Source organism: Peromyscus maniculatus, chromosome 4, assembly GCF_049852395.1.
Source record: "Peromyscus maniculatus bairdii isolate BWxNUB_F1_BW_parent chromosome 4, HU_Pman_BW_mat_3.1, whole genome shotgun sequence".
NCBI classification, from domain to species: domain Eukaryota; kingdom Metazoa; phylum Chordata; class Mammalia; order Rodentia; family Cricetidae; genus Peromyscus; species Peromyscus maniculatus.
Window position 1 is genome coordinate 144,051,104 of NC_134855.1, and position 17,169 is coordinate 144,068,272.

At 47.3% G+C, this 17,169-nt stretch overlaps 1 protein-coding gene and 1 long non-coding RNA gene across 2 annotated transcripts; one reads left to right on the forward strand and one right to left on the reverse strand.

Moving 5' to 3' along the window:
* Window positions 1–847: 847 nt before the first annotated feature.
* LOC107401667 (uncharacterized) lies at window positions 848–10,128 on the reverse strand. The gene is made up of 2 exons (XR_013050954.1): window positions 9,656–10,128; window positions 848–1,145 (listed from the first exon to the last, which is right to left on the reverse strand). It is a non-coding gene; the product is annotated as an uncharacterized LOC107401667 (long non-coding RNA).
* On the forward strand, window positions 6,254–14,976 carry Fitm2 (fat storage inducing transmembrane protein 2). Its single transcript, XM_006971029.4, has 3 exons — window positions 6,254–6,375; window positions 8,677–9,259; window positions 11,350–14,976. Exons 2-3 carry the CDS (start codon window positions 8,931–8,933, stop codon window positions 11,963–11,965), a joined length of 945 nt encoding a protein of 314 aa, XP_006971091.1. The 5' UTR covers window positions 6,254–6,375; window positions 8,677–8,930; the 3' UTR covers window positions 11,966–14,976.
* The last annotated feature ends 2,193 nt before the right edge of the window (window positions 14,977–17,169 follow it).

Below are 17,169 nucleotides of genomic sequence, written 5' to 3' on the forward strand. Positions count from 1 at the left end.
GCCAGAGGTGACTAATGAGGGAAACTTTTGCAGAATGAGTTCAGAGGGAAGGAATTAGTGCTGGGGGTGAGCATCCATCTCGCTGGCCAGGAGCCCAGGATGAGGAGAGCCTCCTACTGGGAGAGCTGACCTGACCGTCTCTCTTGCAATCTGAATGAATTATTTCACGGGCACCAAAGGAGAGAAGGGCACAGCTGGCTGGTCACTCTTCCCACTGTTCCTCTGGCTGACCACTGGCCAAGCCATCAGACTTCAGTGTGGGGAGAATTCAGTTTTCCCAAGATTCTCCCTGACCCTTCCCTCTCCTCCAGGGCCTAACCTGACTTCGGCCAAACCCATTGTTCAATCTCAGCATCTTCCAGACTCTAGGGACTACAAGCCATTTTCACAGCCATTCGGAATGGTGGGGACTCCTCAAGATGAAAGTCGTAATCATTTTATAGCTGTTATTTGAGGTTATTTATTTTCTATTCGTAAAGAATCTATTTAAAGAACATAAATGATTTCCTTTTGCTCACTGCATTAGTAATGATTCTTTAAGAAATTTAATACACATACACATATATATGTGTGTACATGGGTATTTTGTCTGCATTTTTGTCTGTATACCGTGCACATGCCTGGTGCCCATGGAGGCCAGAAGAGGGCGTTGGATCCCCTAGCCCTGGAGTTATAGAGAGTTAAGAGCTGCTGTGCAGGTGTGGGACTAGGTGCTGTGTTCTCTGAAGGAGCAGCCAGTGCTCTAAACTTCGAAGCAAGTATTTCTAGTCCTAGTAATGACTCTATGCACTGGATACAGCTCAGGAGAGTGTATTTACTTAGCATGAACAAAACCCCACACCAACAGTAATAATTCATTGATTTATTCAGTAACACAATTGTTTGACTGCTTTGTAAAGGCCGGGTTCCATTCTAGACTCTATACATCAGTGAAGGAAACAGCATACATTCTGTAATCTCTGGAACTGGCATCTAAGTGGGGGAGACAGAAAATAAATGCATGAATAAGTAAATCATAATTTATAGTTTAGGAGACAATTGTGGTGGTACTGACCTATAATCCCAGGAGGCAGAGGCAGGGCGATCTGGATTTCTAACTCATTCTTAGATATACGAGTTCAAGGCCTCTTGAGCTACGTGAGACTCTGTTTTAAAAAAAGAAAAGGAAAAGAGAAAAGATTAATCTTAATGAGAAGATTCTCATTCCAGAGAGATCTCCTTTTTTTCAAATATTTTATTTTTATCACACAACCAAGTAACATGGGCTGATTTGCTTTAAAACGGACCAAAAACAAAAAACAAAAAAGATGTATTTGCCTGAGAGAGAACAAGGTTTCAAAATTGCTTTTATTAGTTAGTTGGGCTTTTGAGACGAGGTCTCACTACAGAGCCGTCTGGCCTGAACTCTCCGTGTAGCCCAGGGTGGCTGTGAACTTTATGTGATCCTCCTGCTTCTGCCTCCCAAGTGCTGGGACTACAGTTGTCCACACCAAGCTGGGCTCAAGACAGCTGTGGTTTGAATCTGAATTACCACTTAGCTCTCTTGCTAAAGGCAGGGGATCCAGTTGTCTAGCATCCAGGAATGACTGGATCCTGAGGGCCCTGACCTCACTGGGGAGTAATCCACGGACAGATTCGGGGTTTGTTAATGGTGATGTCTAGAGGTGGAAGGCAAGAGGAGGCCTGGTTGGAGGAAGCAAGCCTGGGCTCCCCCTCTACCCCATCTTCACCTCTTCCTCTTCTCCCCCCACCTCTGTGAGGTGAGCAATAACAAGATGCCTTTCCTTCAGGATGCTTCAGCCTTGTCACATGCCTAAAAGCAACAGACCACCCGCCACCTGTGAACCAAACCTCCCAAACTGGGAACCAAAGCAAGAGTTTACTCATTCCCTCCCTGGGTTTTGATTTTTGTTGAGTTAACATCTTATTGATTGACCTGGGGGTCGTGTAGCCCAGGCTGGTCAACTGGTCTTGAACTCCTAATCATCCTGACTTGACCTTACAGGTATGCACTGCCAGACCAAGCTTTTTCATGTTTTGTTGTTGTTTGGTTTGTTTGTTTGTTTTTTTGTTTTTTGTTTTGTTTTTGTTTTTTGGTTGGGTTTGTTTGTTTGTTTGTTTTTTCAAGACAGGGTTTCTCTGTGTAGCTTTGCCACTTTCCTGGAACTCACTCTGTAGACCAGGCTGGCCTCGAACTCACAGAGATTCTCCTGCCTCTGCCTCCCGAGTGCTGGGATTAAAGGCGTGCATCACCACCGCCTGGCTCTCTCCACGGTTTTTTAGTAAGAATTTTATAGTTTGGGGTTTTACATTTAAGTCTTTAATCCATTTTGATTCATTTTTTCTAAGTTGTGTAAGAGTTCTGTTTAGCTCTTCTATATATAGATATTATCATCCCCAAACCATTTATTGAAGACACTATTCTTTTCTAGTTGCATTTTCTTGGCATATTTTTTAATGATTAACCCATGCTACACACATGAATTCACTTCTGGGCTTTTATTTCTTTATTCTTTTTAATCATAATATTTTTTATTAATTCTTTCAGACTTTCATACAAGGCATTTTGAACATATTTACCCTTTATTCCCCCAACTCCTCCCAGATCCACCTCTCACCTTCCCACCCCTTCCAATTTTGTGTCTTCCTTTTTAACAAAATAGCACACCAAGTTCACTTTATTCTTCTCACATGCTCAAGAGTATGGGGTCATTCACTAAAGCATGGCTGGCCCACTTGGAGCCACCCTTAAAGAAAACCTACTCTTCCTCCCTTAGAAGCCATCGGCTGTCGATAGCTTTTCAGTTAGGAGTGGGAGCTTGTGAGTCCCTCCCAACTCCTTGGATATAGGGTCTCATGTTGTCCAGGATAGCCTTGAACTGACTTTGTAACCAAGGACAACTCGGAATCCCTGATCTTCCTGCTTCCACCTCCTGTGTACCAGGGTTATAGGTGCATGCTACCACACTTTGGTTATATGGTGCTAGAGATGGAACTCAGGACTCCAGGCATGCTAGGCAAGCAAGCACTCTAACAACTAAGGTCTATCCCACTCATTATTTCTGGACTGTCTATTCTGTTCTGGAGGTCAATATGTATATTTTTAGGGAGTACCATGCTGTTTTAATTACTATTGCTTTGTCATGTAGTTTGAAATCAGGTTGTATAATCAACTTTTTCTTTTGGCTCATGTCTGCCTTGGCTATTTTTGTTGTTGTTATTATTCCATAGAAATTTTAGGATTAAAAGGATGGAGAAATAGCTCAGCAGTTAAGAGCACTTGCTGTTCTTCCAGAGGACATGGGGTTCAATCCCCAGTACCGACATGGTGACTTACAACTATCTGTAACCAGTTCCAGGGGATATGATGACCTTTTCTGGCCACTGGGGATACCAGGCATGCACATGATGGGTGCACAGATATACACAGATATACACATATAACACATACATTAGAACTTTTAGGACTATGTTTTCTACTTCTGTGAAATATCACATTGAAGTTTTGACAATGATTATTTTGCATCTGTAGGTTGCTTTAAATAGTGTGCATATTTTAACATTCATTCTTCTATTGTGTGAAGATGGGACATCCTTCCACTGATTTGTACAGAGACAATGCTTCTAACAAGTATTAGTATAAAAGACAAATAGAGGATGCAAGCCAACAGTAGTGTGTTGTTGGTTGTTTTTGCTTTGAGGGGGCCTGCCACCCAACTCCCACTCATGGAGGCTTATTCTTATTTATAAATGTCTGGCCCCTACCTTGACTTGTTTCTTGCCAGCTTTTCTTTTCTTTTTCTTTATTTTTTCTTTTTTGGAGCTGAGGATCAAACCCAGGGCCTTGTGCTTGCTAGGCAAGTGCTCGACCACTGAGCTAAATCCCCAACCCCACAGCTTTTCTTAACTTATCCCTTCTACCTTTTGCCTCTGGGTTTTTCCCATTATCTTACTTCTGTAAATCTTACTCTTACTTCGTGGCTTGCTGTGTAGCTGGGTGGCTGGCCCCTGGAGTCCTCCTCCTTCTCTGGCTACTTCTTTCCTCCCAGATTTCTCCTTTTATATATTCTCTCTGCCTGTCCATTCTCCTGCCTTGCTATTGGCCATCAGCTCTTTATTAGACCATTAGGTGTTTTAGACAGACACAGCAACACAGCTTCACAGAGTTAAACAAATGCAACATAAACAAAAGTAACACCTTAAAATAATATTCTACAACAGTAGGGTGGTGCTACTTGGTCTTAGGCAGAACAGTGTTCTCTCTCTCTCTCTCTCTCTCTCTCTCTGTGTGTGTGTGTGTGTGTGTGTGTGTGTGTGTGTGTGTGTATGTATTCATGTGTGTGTAAATGCATGCCCATACGGAGGCCAGAGGTTAATGAGTTAATGTTGGGTGTCTTCCTCAGTTGTTCTCCACCTTATTTTTGAGGCAGGGTCTCTCCTGATCCTGGAGTTCACTGACTCTGCTACACTGGCTGCCAGTGGACCCCAGGGATCCTCCCATCTCTGCATCCTGGAACTGGAATTACAAAGGCTCGCCACTGCACCGGGCTGTGTGTGGGGTGTGGTGGTCTAAACACAAATCCTCAAACTTGAAAGGTGAACACCACCTTCTGAGACTTCTCCCCACTGCCACTTACTGTCTTCTGTCCCCCTCTGGTGGGAAATGCAAGGACACTGCTCTTCAGTGTCTTAAAATTTCAAATCCAATGTTTTTCATATATTATTACAAAATAAACAGTGGGTTGTGGTGATATTGTGGCCCCCAATATATTTGTGCACCCTAATAAACTTATCTGGGGTCAGAGAACATTAACAGCCACTAGATGTCTATCTAGAGGCCAGAAAATGGTGGCACACACCTTTAACCCTGTGACTAAGGAGGCAGAGATCCATCTGGATGTCTGTGACTTCAAGGTTACACTGGAAATAGAGCCAGGTGTGGTGGCACACGCCTTTAATCTTGAGATCTCATGTCTTGCTTGGGAAAGACACATGCCTTTAATCCCAGGAATTGATGGCAGGAAGCAGAAAGGTATATAAGGCGTGAGGACCAGGAACTAGAGACTTTTAAGCTTTCAGACTTTTAGCAGCAGTTCAGCTGAGATCCATTTGGATGAGGACTCAGAGGCTTCCAGTTTGAGGAAACAGGATCAGCTGAGTAGTTGGGAAGACAAGGTTGGCTGTGGCTTGTTCTGCTTCTCTGATCTTTCAGCGTTCACCCCAATACCTGGCTCCTGGGTTTTTTATTAATAAGACCCATTAATATTCATGTTACAATGGGTCATGCATGACCAGCTTTTTTTTTTTTTGTACTAGTGATTGAATGTAGGACCTTGTAGATAGGCCTAGGATTCTTTATCTAGACCAGGGTGCCATTAAACTTGCAAGATTTCACCTGCCTCCTCCCAAGTAATGAGATTATAGGTGAGACACACCAGGATGTTTTAAAATTTGAATTGAGCTGTGTAATTGATTAAAAAAAAAATCACAATGCCTTACACATAATGGAAGGCATGTTCTGTCATGAACTCCCATGAAGCTGCATCTAAAACTATACATCTATTAACATACATAATTGTTTATATGCTGCATGTGTTTCTTATGTGTGTACTATATCACAGTGGTTGCTGATAAATGTTTAATATAATGAGCTCTCATGAAGAACATATAAGTATATACATATATAGATTTATTATAAACTTTCTAAAAAATAAAAATCTCTCAATATAAAGACTAGTGCACATGACTTATAGACAATGAAACATACTTTTTTGTTTGCTTTTTGAGAAGAGTGGTCTCATGTATCTCAGGCTTGCCTTGAACTCACTCTGTGGCTGAGCCTCTCTCTACCTTTAGTGTGCTGGGATCACAGGCATGTCCCACCACATGCAGTTTATGTAGTGTGAGGTCTTGAACCCAGGACTTGATGCATTCAAGTGAAGCATTCTACCAACCGAGCTACAGCCCCAACTCCCGCGGAATTCTTTATTGTTAAATACAACTCACTGACGCTTGCAGTTTTATTGATTTTTGCTGGACATTTGTCTCCATAGCCCACCCATGGTTTCAATTCAGCTACCCACTGAATGACAAATGGAGTCACGTCCCGATGAAAACAGTCAATGACAAATAAAACCCTGCTTGTAGCACTTGCCAATTTCCTTGGTGTGAATACCCTCATTGTGGCTGATTTCAAGCTTCCTGTGTGACGTCACAGAGGTGGGAAGGGGGCACAGAGGCAAGCATAATAGATGCAAGTGGGCTCAAGAGCCCAGATAAGCTGGGGGCGATGGCACATGTCTGTAACCCCAGCAGCCAGGAGGGAGGCAGAGACCGGAAGATGGCCACCAATTCGAATCCAGCCGTCTCTACATAGTGAGTTCCGGGCCAGACAGGGCCGCATAATAAGACTGTGTCTCAAAATAGACAAACAAGAACATAAATAATAATAAAAGGTAGTGCAATAATTAGAAAGTGATGGGTTTGAGTTTTTAATCTTGATTTTAAGTGTTAGTTTATATACTACAGTGGCTAAGGAAGGACTCATGGTTGGGAATCCTGATGCTGACACCAACTTCACAGGCCAGGAGCTTAGCTACGGGACAAAGCTGAGCGACGTAGTCACTAATACCTCATGTGACCTCCACCAGCCCCCAGGCCCCAGGATTTCAGTCAACAACAGGGTTATTTTATTATTACATTTATTTATTCGTGTGTGTGTGTGTGTGTGTGTGTGTGTGTGTGTGTGTGTATGTGTGTGTATGTGGGTGTGTATGTATGAGTGTGTGAACAACTTATGGGAGTCGGTTCTTGCCTTTCACAATGTGGATTTTTGATTTTTGATTTTTTTGGTTTTTCAAGACAGGGTTTCTCTGTGTAGCTTTGTGCCTTTCCTGGAACTCACTTGGTAGCCCAGCCTGGCCTCGAACTCACAGAGATTCACCTGGCTCTGCCTCCCGAGTGCTGGGATTAAAGGCGTGCGCCACCACTGCCCGACAACACAATGTGGGTCTTAAGGATTGAACCCAGGTTATTTAGATTGGCAGCAAATGCTTTTACATGCTGTCTTAGGATTTTTATTGCTGTGAAGAGACACCATGACCACAGCAACTCTTATAAAGGACAACATTTAATTGGGGTGGCTTACAGTTCAGAGATTCAGTCCATTTTCATCATGGTGGGACATGGCAGTGTGCAGTCAGACATGGTGCTGGAGAGTTCTACATCTTGTGCAGGCAACAGGAAGTGGTCTAAGACACTGGGCATGGCTTGAGCATATATGAGGCCTCAAAACCCACCCCCACAGTGACACACTTCCTCTAACAAGGCCGTACCTACTCCAACAAGGCCACACCTACTCCAACAAAGCCACACCTCCTAATAGTGCTACTCTCTTTGAGCTTACGGGGAGGGGTGGTGGTGGTGGTGGTGGTGGTGTAATTACACTCAAACTACCCCACATGCTGGGCCTTCTCTCCAGGATCACTGGGGTGGTTTGAATGAAAATGGTCTCCATAGACACATATATTTGAATGCTTGGTCCCTAGTTGGTACAACTATTTGGGAAAGATTAGAAAGTGTGACTGCGGTGGAGGAGGTTTGATGTTTCAAAAGCCCACCCATTCCCAGTTAGCTCTCTCTTGCTAGTTCTCTCCTTCTTCTCTCTTCTTCCCTACCCTCTTCCCCTGCCTGGAAGTTGTGTCTCAAGATGTGAGCTCTCAGATACTACTCCAGGACCATGTCTACCTGCCTGCTGCCATGTTCCTAGCTGTGATGGTCATGGACTCACCCACTGAAACTGCAAGTTCCTGTGACAGTTTGAATAGCATGGCCCCCCAAAGGCTCATACATTTGAATCCTTAGTCACAAGGGAGTGTAACTCTTTGACAGAATGAGAAGGACTAGGAGGTGTGGCCTTGTTGGAGGAAGTGCATCATGAGGAGTAAGCTTTGAGTTTCAAACGCCCATGCCAGGTCTTTGCCTGTGGATGAGGGTGTAGCTCTCAAGTACTTCTCCAGCACTATGCCTACCATGCCTATTGCCAGGCTGCCCACTATGGTGACAGTGGATGAAAACTCTGAAACTGAAAGCAAGCCCCCAATTAAATGCTTTCTTTCATGAGTTGCCTCGATCATGGTGTCTCTTCACAGCAATAGAACAATGACCAAAACGGCCCCCAATAAACTCTTTCTTCTATAAGTTGCCTTGGTCATGGTGTTCTGTCACAGCAATAGGAAAGTAACCAAGACATCCACATTTTAAATGAAAATACATTCATCAATTTAAATGTTAAGTTTAGTTCACTTGAGAGGCTGAGGCAAGAGGATTTCAGGAACTACAGAGTAGAACCCTGACTCATAAAAACAAAGTAGTGCTGGGCATGGTGGCGCATGCCTTTAATCCCAGCACTCAGGAGGCCAAGTCTGGTGGATCTCAGAGTTCAAGGCCACCCTGGTCTACAGTGAGTTCCAGGACAGCCAGGACTACACAGAGAAACACTGTCTCTACAAAACAAAACAAAAGTAAATAAAATTTAGTAATTATCTTGTGGAATTACTTTCCGATAAAATTTATAAAAATAAAATCTCAAACCCCTGTATCTGGATTGCCATAAGGAACTCCCAAGTCCGCAAACTAGCTCTTAAGAAAGATGGATCTCTTGTTTGTCTTTTGCAGATAAGAAAAGCAAGTATCCCATGGAGGTGTCTCTCCGAGAAACCAAATGATGCTCTGACCGCTGATCTAATTCCTACTGAACTACATTTATTCTTCCCCAACCTCCAGCCAAAGCTCTCACAAACTTAAGGAGAGCAGGTTGCCCGGGCTAAGAGCAACCTGCAGTACTCGCAGCATGTCGCCTGGGGGCGCTCAGGTTAGAGAGGGAAGAGCGGCGCAGGTAGCTATACACCTGCACTCTGCATAGGCCACTCATGGCCACTAGAGGGAGAACGTGCTCCCCTCAGGGGGGCGGAGCTTGCGGGAAGCACGCATGCGCCCGGAGGGAGGTGGTGGCACTAGCCCCGGCGAAGGGCAAGACGGTGGCCGAGAGGGCTCTGGGAGGCGGACGGTGGCCGAGAAGGTCCGGCATGGAGCACCTGGAGCGCTGCGCGTGGTTTCTCCGCGGGACGCTGGTGAGGGCGGCGGTGCGGCGCTACCTGCCCTGGGCGCTGGTGGCCGCCATGCTGGCGGGCTCGGTCCTCAAGGAGCTATCCCCGCTGCCCGAGTGCTACCTGAGCAACAAGCGCAACGTCCTCAACGTGTGAGTGCACCAGGCTCCGGGTCCCCGCGCCCCGAGAAGCCGGTTCGCTGCCTGGGTGGGTGGGCCAGTCATCGGGAGGGATCTCTGTCTTGACAGCCGCGTTCGCGTGCGTGTCGGCACCCGGGGACCCTGGGAAAGCGAGTGACACTCGCGCCTTGCGTTTGAGGATTCCGATAGTGGAGCCGAGTTGGCGGGCGGGTCGGTGACGCGGTGGGTTGTTGTGTGTGAGGTGCACTGGAGTGCTGCTCCCCCCCCTCTCCCCCCTAGTTAGGCGCTGGCCCCGGTCCCGTTTGGGAGATGTCACTTCCCTCCTGCCGGCTTGTCAGACACCCATCCCCGAACCCCTGTGATAAAAATCCCACCGTTGTCTTAAAGACTACCTCTAGACCCACTCACCACCCTGGAGAGTTTTCCCCTCTGGGCCGTATGTTGGTACAAGAGTGAAGCCTTTGGTGCCGGTGACCTTTCTCCTGGATCTCCTTGGACTTTTCTCAGTCATCTAAAGTGCATGGCAGTTGCCCAGGAAAGCAAGCCCAGCGGACTTCTTTGGGACATCTCTCTGGCTCCGCCCACTTCTCTCCTAGCCTTTTAAAATACCTATATCGAAAGTTTATTGCACAAAACATCATTGCAGCAATATAAGGAGTTTAGAAGCTGAAACTGCTTCAGTGTGAACCTACCCCTAGAGCTTCCAGCATGCTGAGAGTCTGCCTAACTCTTGTTACTACTTAAAAACGCTGTTTTCTCTTTTGGCAGCTGGGTCAGGTTTCTGGCACACCTTAGCTTTGGCAAGGCTTTCCTTATCAATGCCAGTGGAGGTTTTCGTGACAGGCTCTTTGGTGGTGTCTGAGAAGCTACTGGACTCTAGGGAAGAGGCATTCTGTCCTTGGCCCACCTCATCCTTACCCACTTAGTGGCTGGGCTAAGAATAGAGTGTGAGGTTGATAGTCGCCTCCAATCTCTTTGTGTCTTTTCTGCTGCTCACCCCCAGGTCAGCCCACCTTTCATGGGCACAGGGCAGGCAGACGTGGCAGCTGTTGTTTTATCTGGCCTGATGAACCAGGAGCCCAGCAGCCTGGCACACTGGTCTGTTGTTTAGGGGTAGCCATGGATTCTAATGTTTTGTTCCAAGACGTGGTGCTGATTAATGGGAGGGAACTGGCAGTGATTCGTTGAATCTGGGAGAGAGTTTAAGACTTGCTTGGTGCCCTCAGCTTTATCAGCTGAGGGAACTGAGACCTGAAGGTACATTAACAGATAGAGTCAGAATCAGGATTTGAACCCTGGTCCTGTAGCCTGAAGTAAAGCTCTTTCTTAGAAGACTTACCAGCCTTGTAGGAAATGCCACTGGTGTGGTAGGGAAGGGCTGTGGGACTGGCAAAGTGTGGCTCAATCTGAGTTTGCTGTTGTTTGTGTGGCCCTGGCAAAGTATTCAGTTTTCTGAGCCTCCAGAGTCTGTCTATAAAATGGTGTGGAATGAGGGTTAGGGGTACGTCTCAGCAGATAGAGTGCTTCCCTAGCATGCACCCCAGGTTTGATCCCCAACACCACGTAAAACTGGGTGTGGGGGCACACACGTGTAATGGCACTACTAGGGAGGTGGAAACGGAGGATCGCTAGTTCAAGATCATCCTTAGCTACATAGGCAGTGTGAAGCCAGCTGGGGCTATACTTAGATAAATGGCCCTTTCCCCCTCGGCTAGTTGGGAGTGTTCTGTGGAAGTGACTGTGTGTGTAAACACATCTAACATTTGATAGGTGCTCAGTTACTGCTTTCCTGAGCAAAGAGCACAACTGGAATGTTGCAGGCCCTGGATTTGAACCCCAGTCCACCACTAATGAACTCTGCTTTGTCATGACACATCTGTATGGCTCAAAGTCACCTTACAGAGTTAGAGATGGACTAATTTCACTGCTCAGGAAATAAAGCACGTGTAAGCATTAGAGTAAGGGTTCAAACACGGTGGCTGTTTGGGTGGGCAGCTTTGATCGATTTCATTTCACTTCCCTAACTTAGATACCCGAAGCAGGATGGCACTACTTCCTGTCTGCCATGTCTCCTCTTCACCTGCACTTTCCTCCTCCGTCAGGTATTTTGTTAAAGTGGCCTGGGCCTGGACAGTCTGCCTTCTCCTGCCTTTCATTGCCCTCACCAACTACCACCTGACGGGCAAGGCCGGCCTGGTCCTGCGGCGGCTGAGCACCCTGCTTGTGGGCACAGCCATCTGGTACGTCTGCACGGCCCTCTTCTCCAACATCGAGCACTACACGGGCAGCTGCTACCAGTCCCCGGCCCTGGAGGGCATCAGGCAGGAGCACCGGAGCAAGCAGCAGTGCCATCGGGAAGGGGGCTTCTGGCACGGCTTTGACATCTCCGGCCACTCCTTCCTACTGACCTTCTGTGCGCTCATGATCGTGGAGGAGATGGCCGTGCTGCACGAGGTGAAGACGGATCGCAGCCACCACCTCCACGCTGCCATCACCACCCTGGTGGTCGCCCTGGGCTTCCTGACCTTCATCTGGGTATGGATGTTTCTCTGCACAGCCGTTTATTTCCACGACTTGATCCAGAAGGTGTTTGGTACCTTTTTCGGTTTGCTGGGCTGGTACGGGACATATGGGTACTGGTATCTGAAGTCTTTCTCTCCAGGACTCCCTCCCCAGAGCTCTAGTTTGACTCCGAAGCAAGATACTTACAAGAAATAAAAGAGAGACCCATGGGGACAGGAGGACAATGGCTAATAGACTTCCCACCTACTTTGTCCAGTGACTGGCTGAACTCTCCATCCACTTCAGAGAGGATGCTTATTAGGCCCTTTGGTGGTGGGATGGAGTCTGGGAACCACGTTCAGTCCTCAGACTCGACTGGTGACGCCACCCATGTAGCCAGTATTCCTGTCAGATACTTCTCTCTGGCAAGACGTGACCTTAATCTGTTCCCAGAGGGCGAGCTGAGGCTCAGCAGAGGGACAGCAGACAGCCTCGTCGTGTGGATCACAGGGAAACCAGAGCTCCTGGACCCCCTCTGCTGCTGCGGTCTCCCTGGCTGTGGTTCTCTTGAGAGCTCAGTGGCCATGTTAACGCTGTCCTTTTAACAGTGTTTCCCCGCGCCTGATCCTAAGATAAGCATTTCTCTCTGGCAGGTTCTTGATTAAACACCCTGATGCCTACAGCACGCTCTCTGGCTGTAGTACCCACCTCCTCTTTGGAATATTGACAGTTGCACCTGGCTATGACCAGTTCCCAACAGGGGGCCACAACCCTGCAGTGCCTGGATGACTTTTATGTGGTGGACAGTGATGAGAGTTTTCTGTCCCCGCTGTCTGTCGTTGCGTGTTGGTGTTTGGAGCAGTGCCGGAGAACCCCGTTTCCCCTCCTCTCCCTGAGTGAGTGCTGTGTGGCTTCTAATCGTCACTATGACATTGGCTCTTTGGTGACAATGCTCCGGTACTGCGCTCCAGTACGTGCGGAAGTTGTTCGGGGTTTTTTGTTTTTGTTTTTTAGAACACTAATGTACCTTTTATAAACCAAACTTTTGGCTTATTGCATTAAATTTCATCTCATAGGATTGTTCCCTCTGTTAAGAGTAAAGCTGGAGCCAGGGGGCGGTGGTGGCGCACGCCTTTAATCCCAGCACTAGGGAGGCAGAGGCAGGTGGATCTCTGTGAGTCTAAGGCCAGCCTGGGCTACAGACGAGATCCAGACTAGCCAGGGCTGCAGAGTAAGAGCCTGTCTCAAACAAAACAAACAAACAAAAACAAGAATAAAACTGAAAAGGAGACATTTTATCATTTAGTGAATTTTGAGCTGAGAGAGTCATTCTGTAAAGTGTTTGTTGGTACTGAGGCCTTCCTGCCCACTTGCCAGTGGTAGAGACAGAATAGGGTTCAGGGTCATAGGTTCATAGGACAAGTACCACCAACAAGGAGTTTTTACCCTTGGAGAGGATTATGATAATTTAGAAGTGAAATAAAATGTCTCCCTCTGAAGCAAGAAGCCAGCCGGAATGCAAAGCCACACATATTACATACCACCGCCATGCCACCTTATCCGTATTATATAGTGGCATGACTGGGTCCCGCCTCCTTTTCCTGGTCCCACCAACAGAGCAGCCCTAAAAGGGGGCATTCAATAGCCATGGCATTCTCTTTGCATCCCTTCCCAGTTTCTAGTCATTATGTGGCCTTCGCTGAGACGCTAGGGTTAGGAGTCTTGTCACCGTGTCCCACATGGCAAGCTCCGGTCTCTGAGAAGAAGGCCCCTCTCCTCTCCCAGGTGATCTCTCAAGCCTGTCACGCTGAGCCCGGCCTTCTGGATGATCACCCCTGTAGCTGCCTTGACACCTCTCCTCCAGCAGAGCTGGGTAATGACGCTACCTGATAAGCTTTGGCCTGCCTGTCCAGACTGCAGCTCAGGTAGTTAGGTGCTTAGTAAGTTAAGAGTAATTTCTTTTAATTTATTTTCTTAATTTAAAAAAAAAATTTTTTTTGGTAGTCAGGGTCTCACTATGCAGCCCTGGCTTTCCTGGAACTTACCATGTGGACCAGGCTGTTCTTAGACTCACAGAGATCTGCCTGCTTCTGTCTACTTAGTGCTGAGATTAAAGATGTGCTAATATTAAAACCACCACATCTAGCTACTAAGTAATTTTTTAAATATAAGGATATATTTAAAATACGTATTTCATAATCTGGTGAGCTACAGGTCAACTTGACCAATGACAATGTAAGATGTTGTTACCAGAGGGGAAGAAAAGCAGGCAGTGAGGTGCCACCGTGGTGCTTCAGTGGGTTGACAGTGAACGGAAAGGATGTTTCACTTTCTGGAAGTTTCCACCCATCTCCCCGGGATAGGGATGGGCCTGGGGAAGATGGTAGAGCTGGTCACCAGCTAAGTCTCTCAGGCTTCATGTCCACACAGAAAGGAGCAGCCACATTAAGGCTCCAGACACTTTTCTCATGGGGGTCTGACCGGGTTTAACCTTAAACTGACTACATGTAACTCTCAGTTACTGTGCGTTCTCTACATAGTATGTGGACTAGATTACATGTGCTTTTTCTTGGTACTCCCCCGCTCTGCTGTCTGTGCCAGGGATGGGAACCCAGGGCTTTGTGCATGCTGGGCAAGGCCTCCATCCCTGAGCTACATCCCGAGTTCCTCAGAACCCTTGCCTTCTCAGGAGTTTCCTGCCCTCCTGTGCCAGGAAACACGGCATGAGTGAGTGTTTGGGCAACCGTGAGATGTAGGTTGAAATGTTGGTATCGCTCCCAATTCACCGTCAGTGTGCAAACCTTGCTGCCCCTGTCTGTAAAGTGGAGGTCATTCTTCTAGCACTAAAGGAAGTGACGTGTGAGGTGCTGAGCTTGTGTGCTGTGGTCTTTCTCTTGATGGCTTTGAGAATGGTCTGGCTCATCTAGAGAAAGCAGAGAAACTAACATCTTTTGGGGAACACTAAGAGCTTGGGTCTCCTATTGAAATAGTCTCATCTTTCACCCATTGTCCCTGGGTGTTAAACATGAGCTCTGGGGACATCTGACCCGAGTCATGCCATGCTGTTCTGCTTCCCGGTGTGGTGGTTTGCTCACTCGCTTCCATGTGCATCTGTCATTGTCCAGGTACCAGATTGTATTTAGAGAATGGCTCATGCCACTGTTGTGTGCACACAGAGCCCGTGTGTAAACAAGCAAATTAAAGTGTACTGGAGATAATGGAATCCACACTATGGAGTTTGGTGTATTCCTTTCTGTATTTGTTTTTAATTTAATTTTTTTAATCTAACTTTTTGTTTTTTCAAGACAGCTCTGGCTGTCCTGGAAATTGTTCTGTAGACCAGGATGGCCTCAAAAGTCTTAGAGATCCACCTGCCTCTGCCCCCCAAGTGCTGGGATTAAAGGTATGTGCACCACCACTGCCTGGATTAACTTTAACTTTTAAATTAAACTTGTGTGTGTGTGTGTGTGTGTGTGTGTGTGTGTGTGTGTGTGTGTGTGTGCACGCTATGGCACACATGTGAAGATCAGAGGACAATTTGCATGAGCTAATTCTCTCCTACTGTGTAGGACTTTGAGATCAAACTCAGGTAATCAGACTTGGCAGAAGGTGCCTTCCCCAGTAGTCATCTTGTTGACCCTACTTTAAAATTCTATTTATTATTATTGTGTGTATGATGCATGTGTTTGTGTACACGAGCCACAATCTACATGTGGCGATTAGAGGACAACTTTGTGGAGCTGGTTCTCTCCTACCCCGTGGACCCTGGGGATCAAACCTAGTTCTTTAGATGTGGCAGCAGGTGCTTTTACCCATGAGCCATCTCACTGGCCCGGACTCAGACCACTCTCTGATCCTTTCTTGAATTATGCTCACAGGAGGTATCTCATGGGTGGAGCATCTCTGGCTATTTCACCGAAGCCCTTCGGCCGAAGTATAGACACCTTTCAGCCTGCTTTACTCTTTCCTCTGTCGTTGATCCTGAGGTCTGGGTCAGCCAGGCCTGAGAGCTGTCCCCTTGGCAGAAGGAGAGAGGTAGGTAGACCTCACCGAAAGCTGAAGAACAGTGACGGTGTACTGGGGCAAGGTCACTTTGCAGCCCTGGGACCTCCGCAGACAAAATGGCATTCTGGCCCTTTACGCCCACTCACTGCCAGCCTGACCTACTTGGCACCTCTGTGGAGTGTGTGTTGAAAGCCCTTCAGATCCAAGATTAGAATCTCCTCACGCTGTTTGGTCCTACAGCTGCAGTCAACTCAAGTTCTGCTGTAAGCTGGGTGCAGACTAGTCCCCAAAAACTCAGGGGGAGCCATCCCCTTCCTAGCTAAAGTGGCATGCTGGGATTGTAAAGATGAATGTGGTCCAGGTCTGCATTTCAGGAAAGAACCCATGCTACCAAGTGTTCTGAGTGTTGGTGCAAGGTCAGGACCTGGGAACACTGAACATAGATCCTGCTGCCCTGGGGATCCAGGAGCACGCTCATAGGAGGTAACATTCCTTTTGGTCTGAAAAGATGGAGAATTCAAACACTCCCACAGGAAAGGAAAACCAAGGCAGGAACGGCACACGCAGTCATGTAGATAGTGCCATGACTTCTGTCCAGAGGGAAAGCCCACCTTTCCTCATCTTCTAAAGCCCTGGAGACTGAAGAAAGACTTAGGCAGTTGGTGGAACCTGTAGGCATGCCTTGCTTAGATCCAAACGACCCTGGCTCTATTAGAATGCCTGGCTTGGGCAGGTTCCACCACTGCTTTTTTTTTTTTTTTGCTGTTCTGTGATCTTGAACGAGTAACAGCATCTCTGGGCCTCAGTCTCCTCATCTGGTAAGCAATGGGTAGACCTGAGAGCCTTGGTAACCCTGGGGTCCGCTCTATTCCCCGTTTCTCTGTTTGGCTTGGTGAAAAGTTCCTCCCGAGCTCGTTAGGACTTATTTTAGGAAACGACGTGAAAAGCAACTCCCCCTTGGGTTGAGTGGCAGCTGGCTTCCCAGTGAATGACAGGGAGCAAACTTTGGGTTGCAGCTGCTCACTGCCCACCTCCTTTTTCTCCGTGTGGACGTCCGGATGAGTTCTGACATGAACACTTGGGCCCACACGGGCTTCCTCAGCACAGGGAAGCAAACCTAATTCCCAGCTTAGGCACCGCAGAGAGTGTTCTGATAACCTCTGGGGAATGTCTGGGGAGTTTTACCCTTGAACACACAGTGCTGAGCACAGACACTGTCGTGCCTTAGGGCAAGGGTGGCAGATTGGCACCACCGTACAAATGATGACCGGGCAGTGCTCACACTTCACGCATGCAGATCTAACCATCTCAAGGTAAGGGGTGTGCTGTGAAACACAGACTGACTTCATGACAGCTCCCTGCAAAAATGCCAAGAACCTGGATGCTAATTAGTCACATAATGATTGTAGTTCCTT

What these genes read in the sequence shown, in the direction of transcription:
- Fitm2 (XM_006971029.4), top strand. Translation starts at nt 8,931, where the DNA reads ATGGCCACTAGAGGGAGAACGTGCTCCCCTCAGGGGGGCGGAGCTTGC. An exon ending in AAGCGCAACGTCCTCAACGT is followed by an intron (nt 9,260 to 11,349) that starts GTGAGTGCACCA and finishes CTCCTCCGTCAG; the next exon opens with GTATTTTGTTAAAGTGGCCT.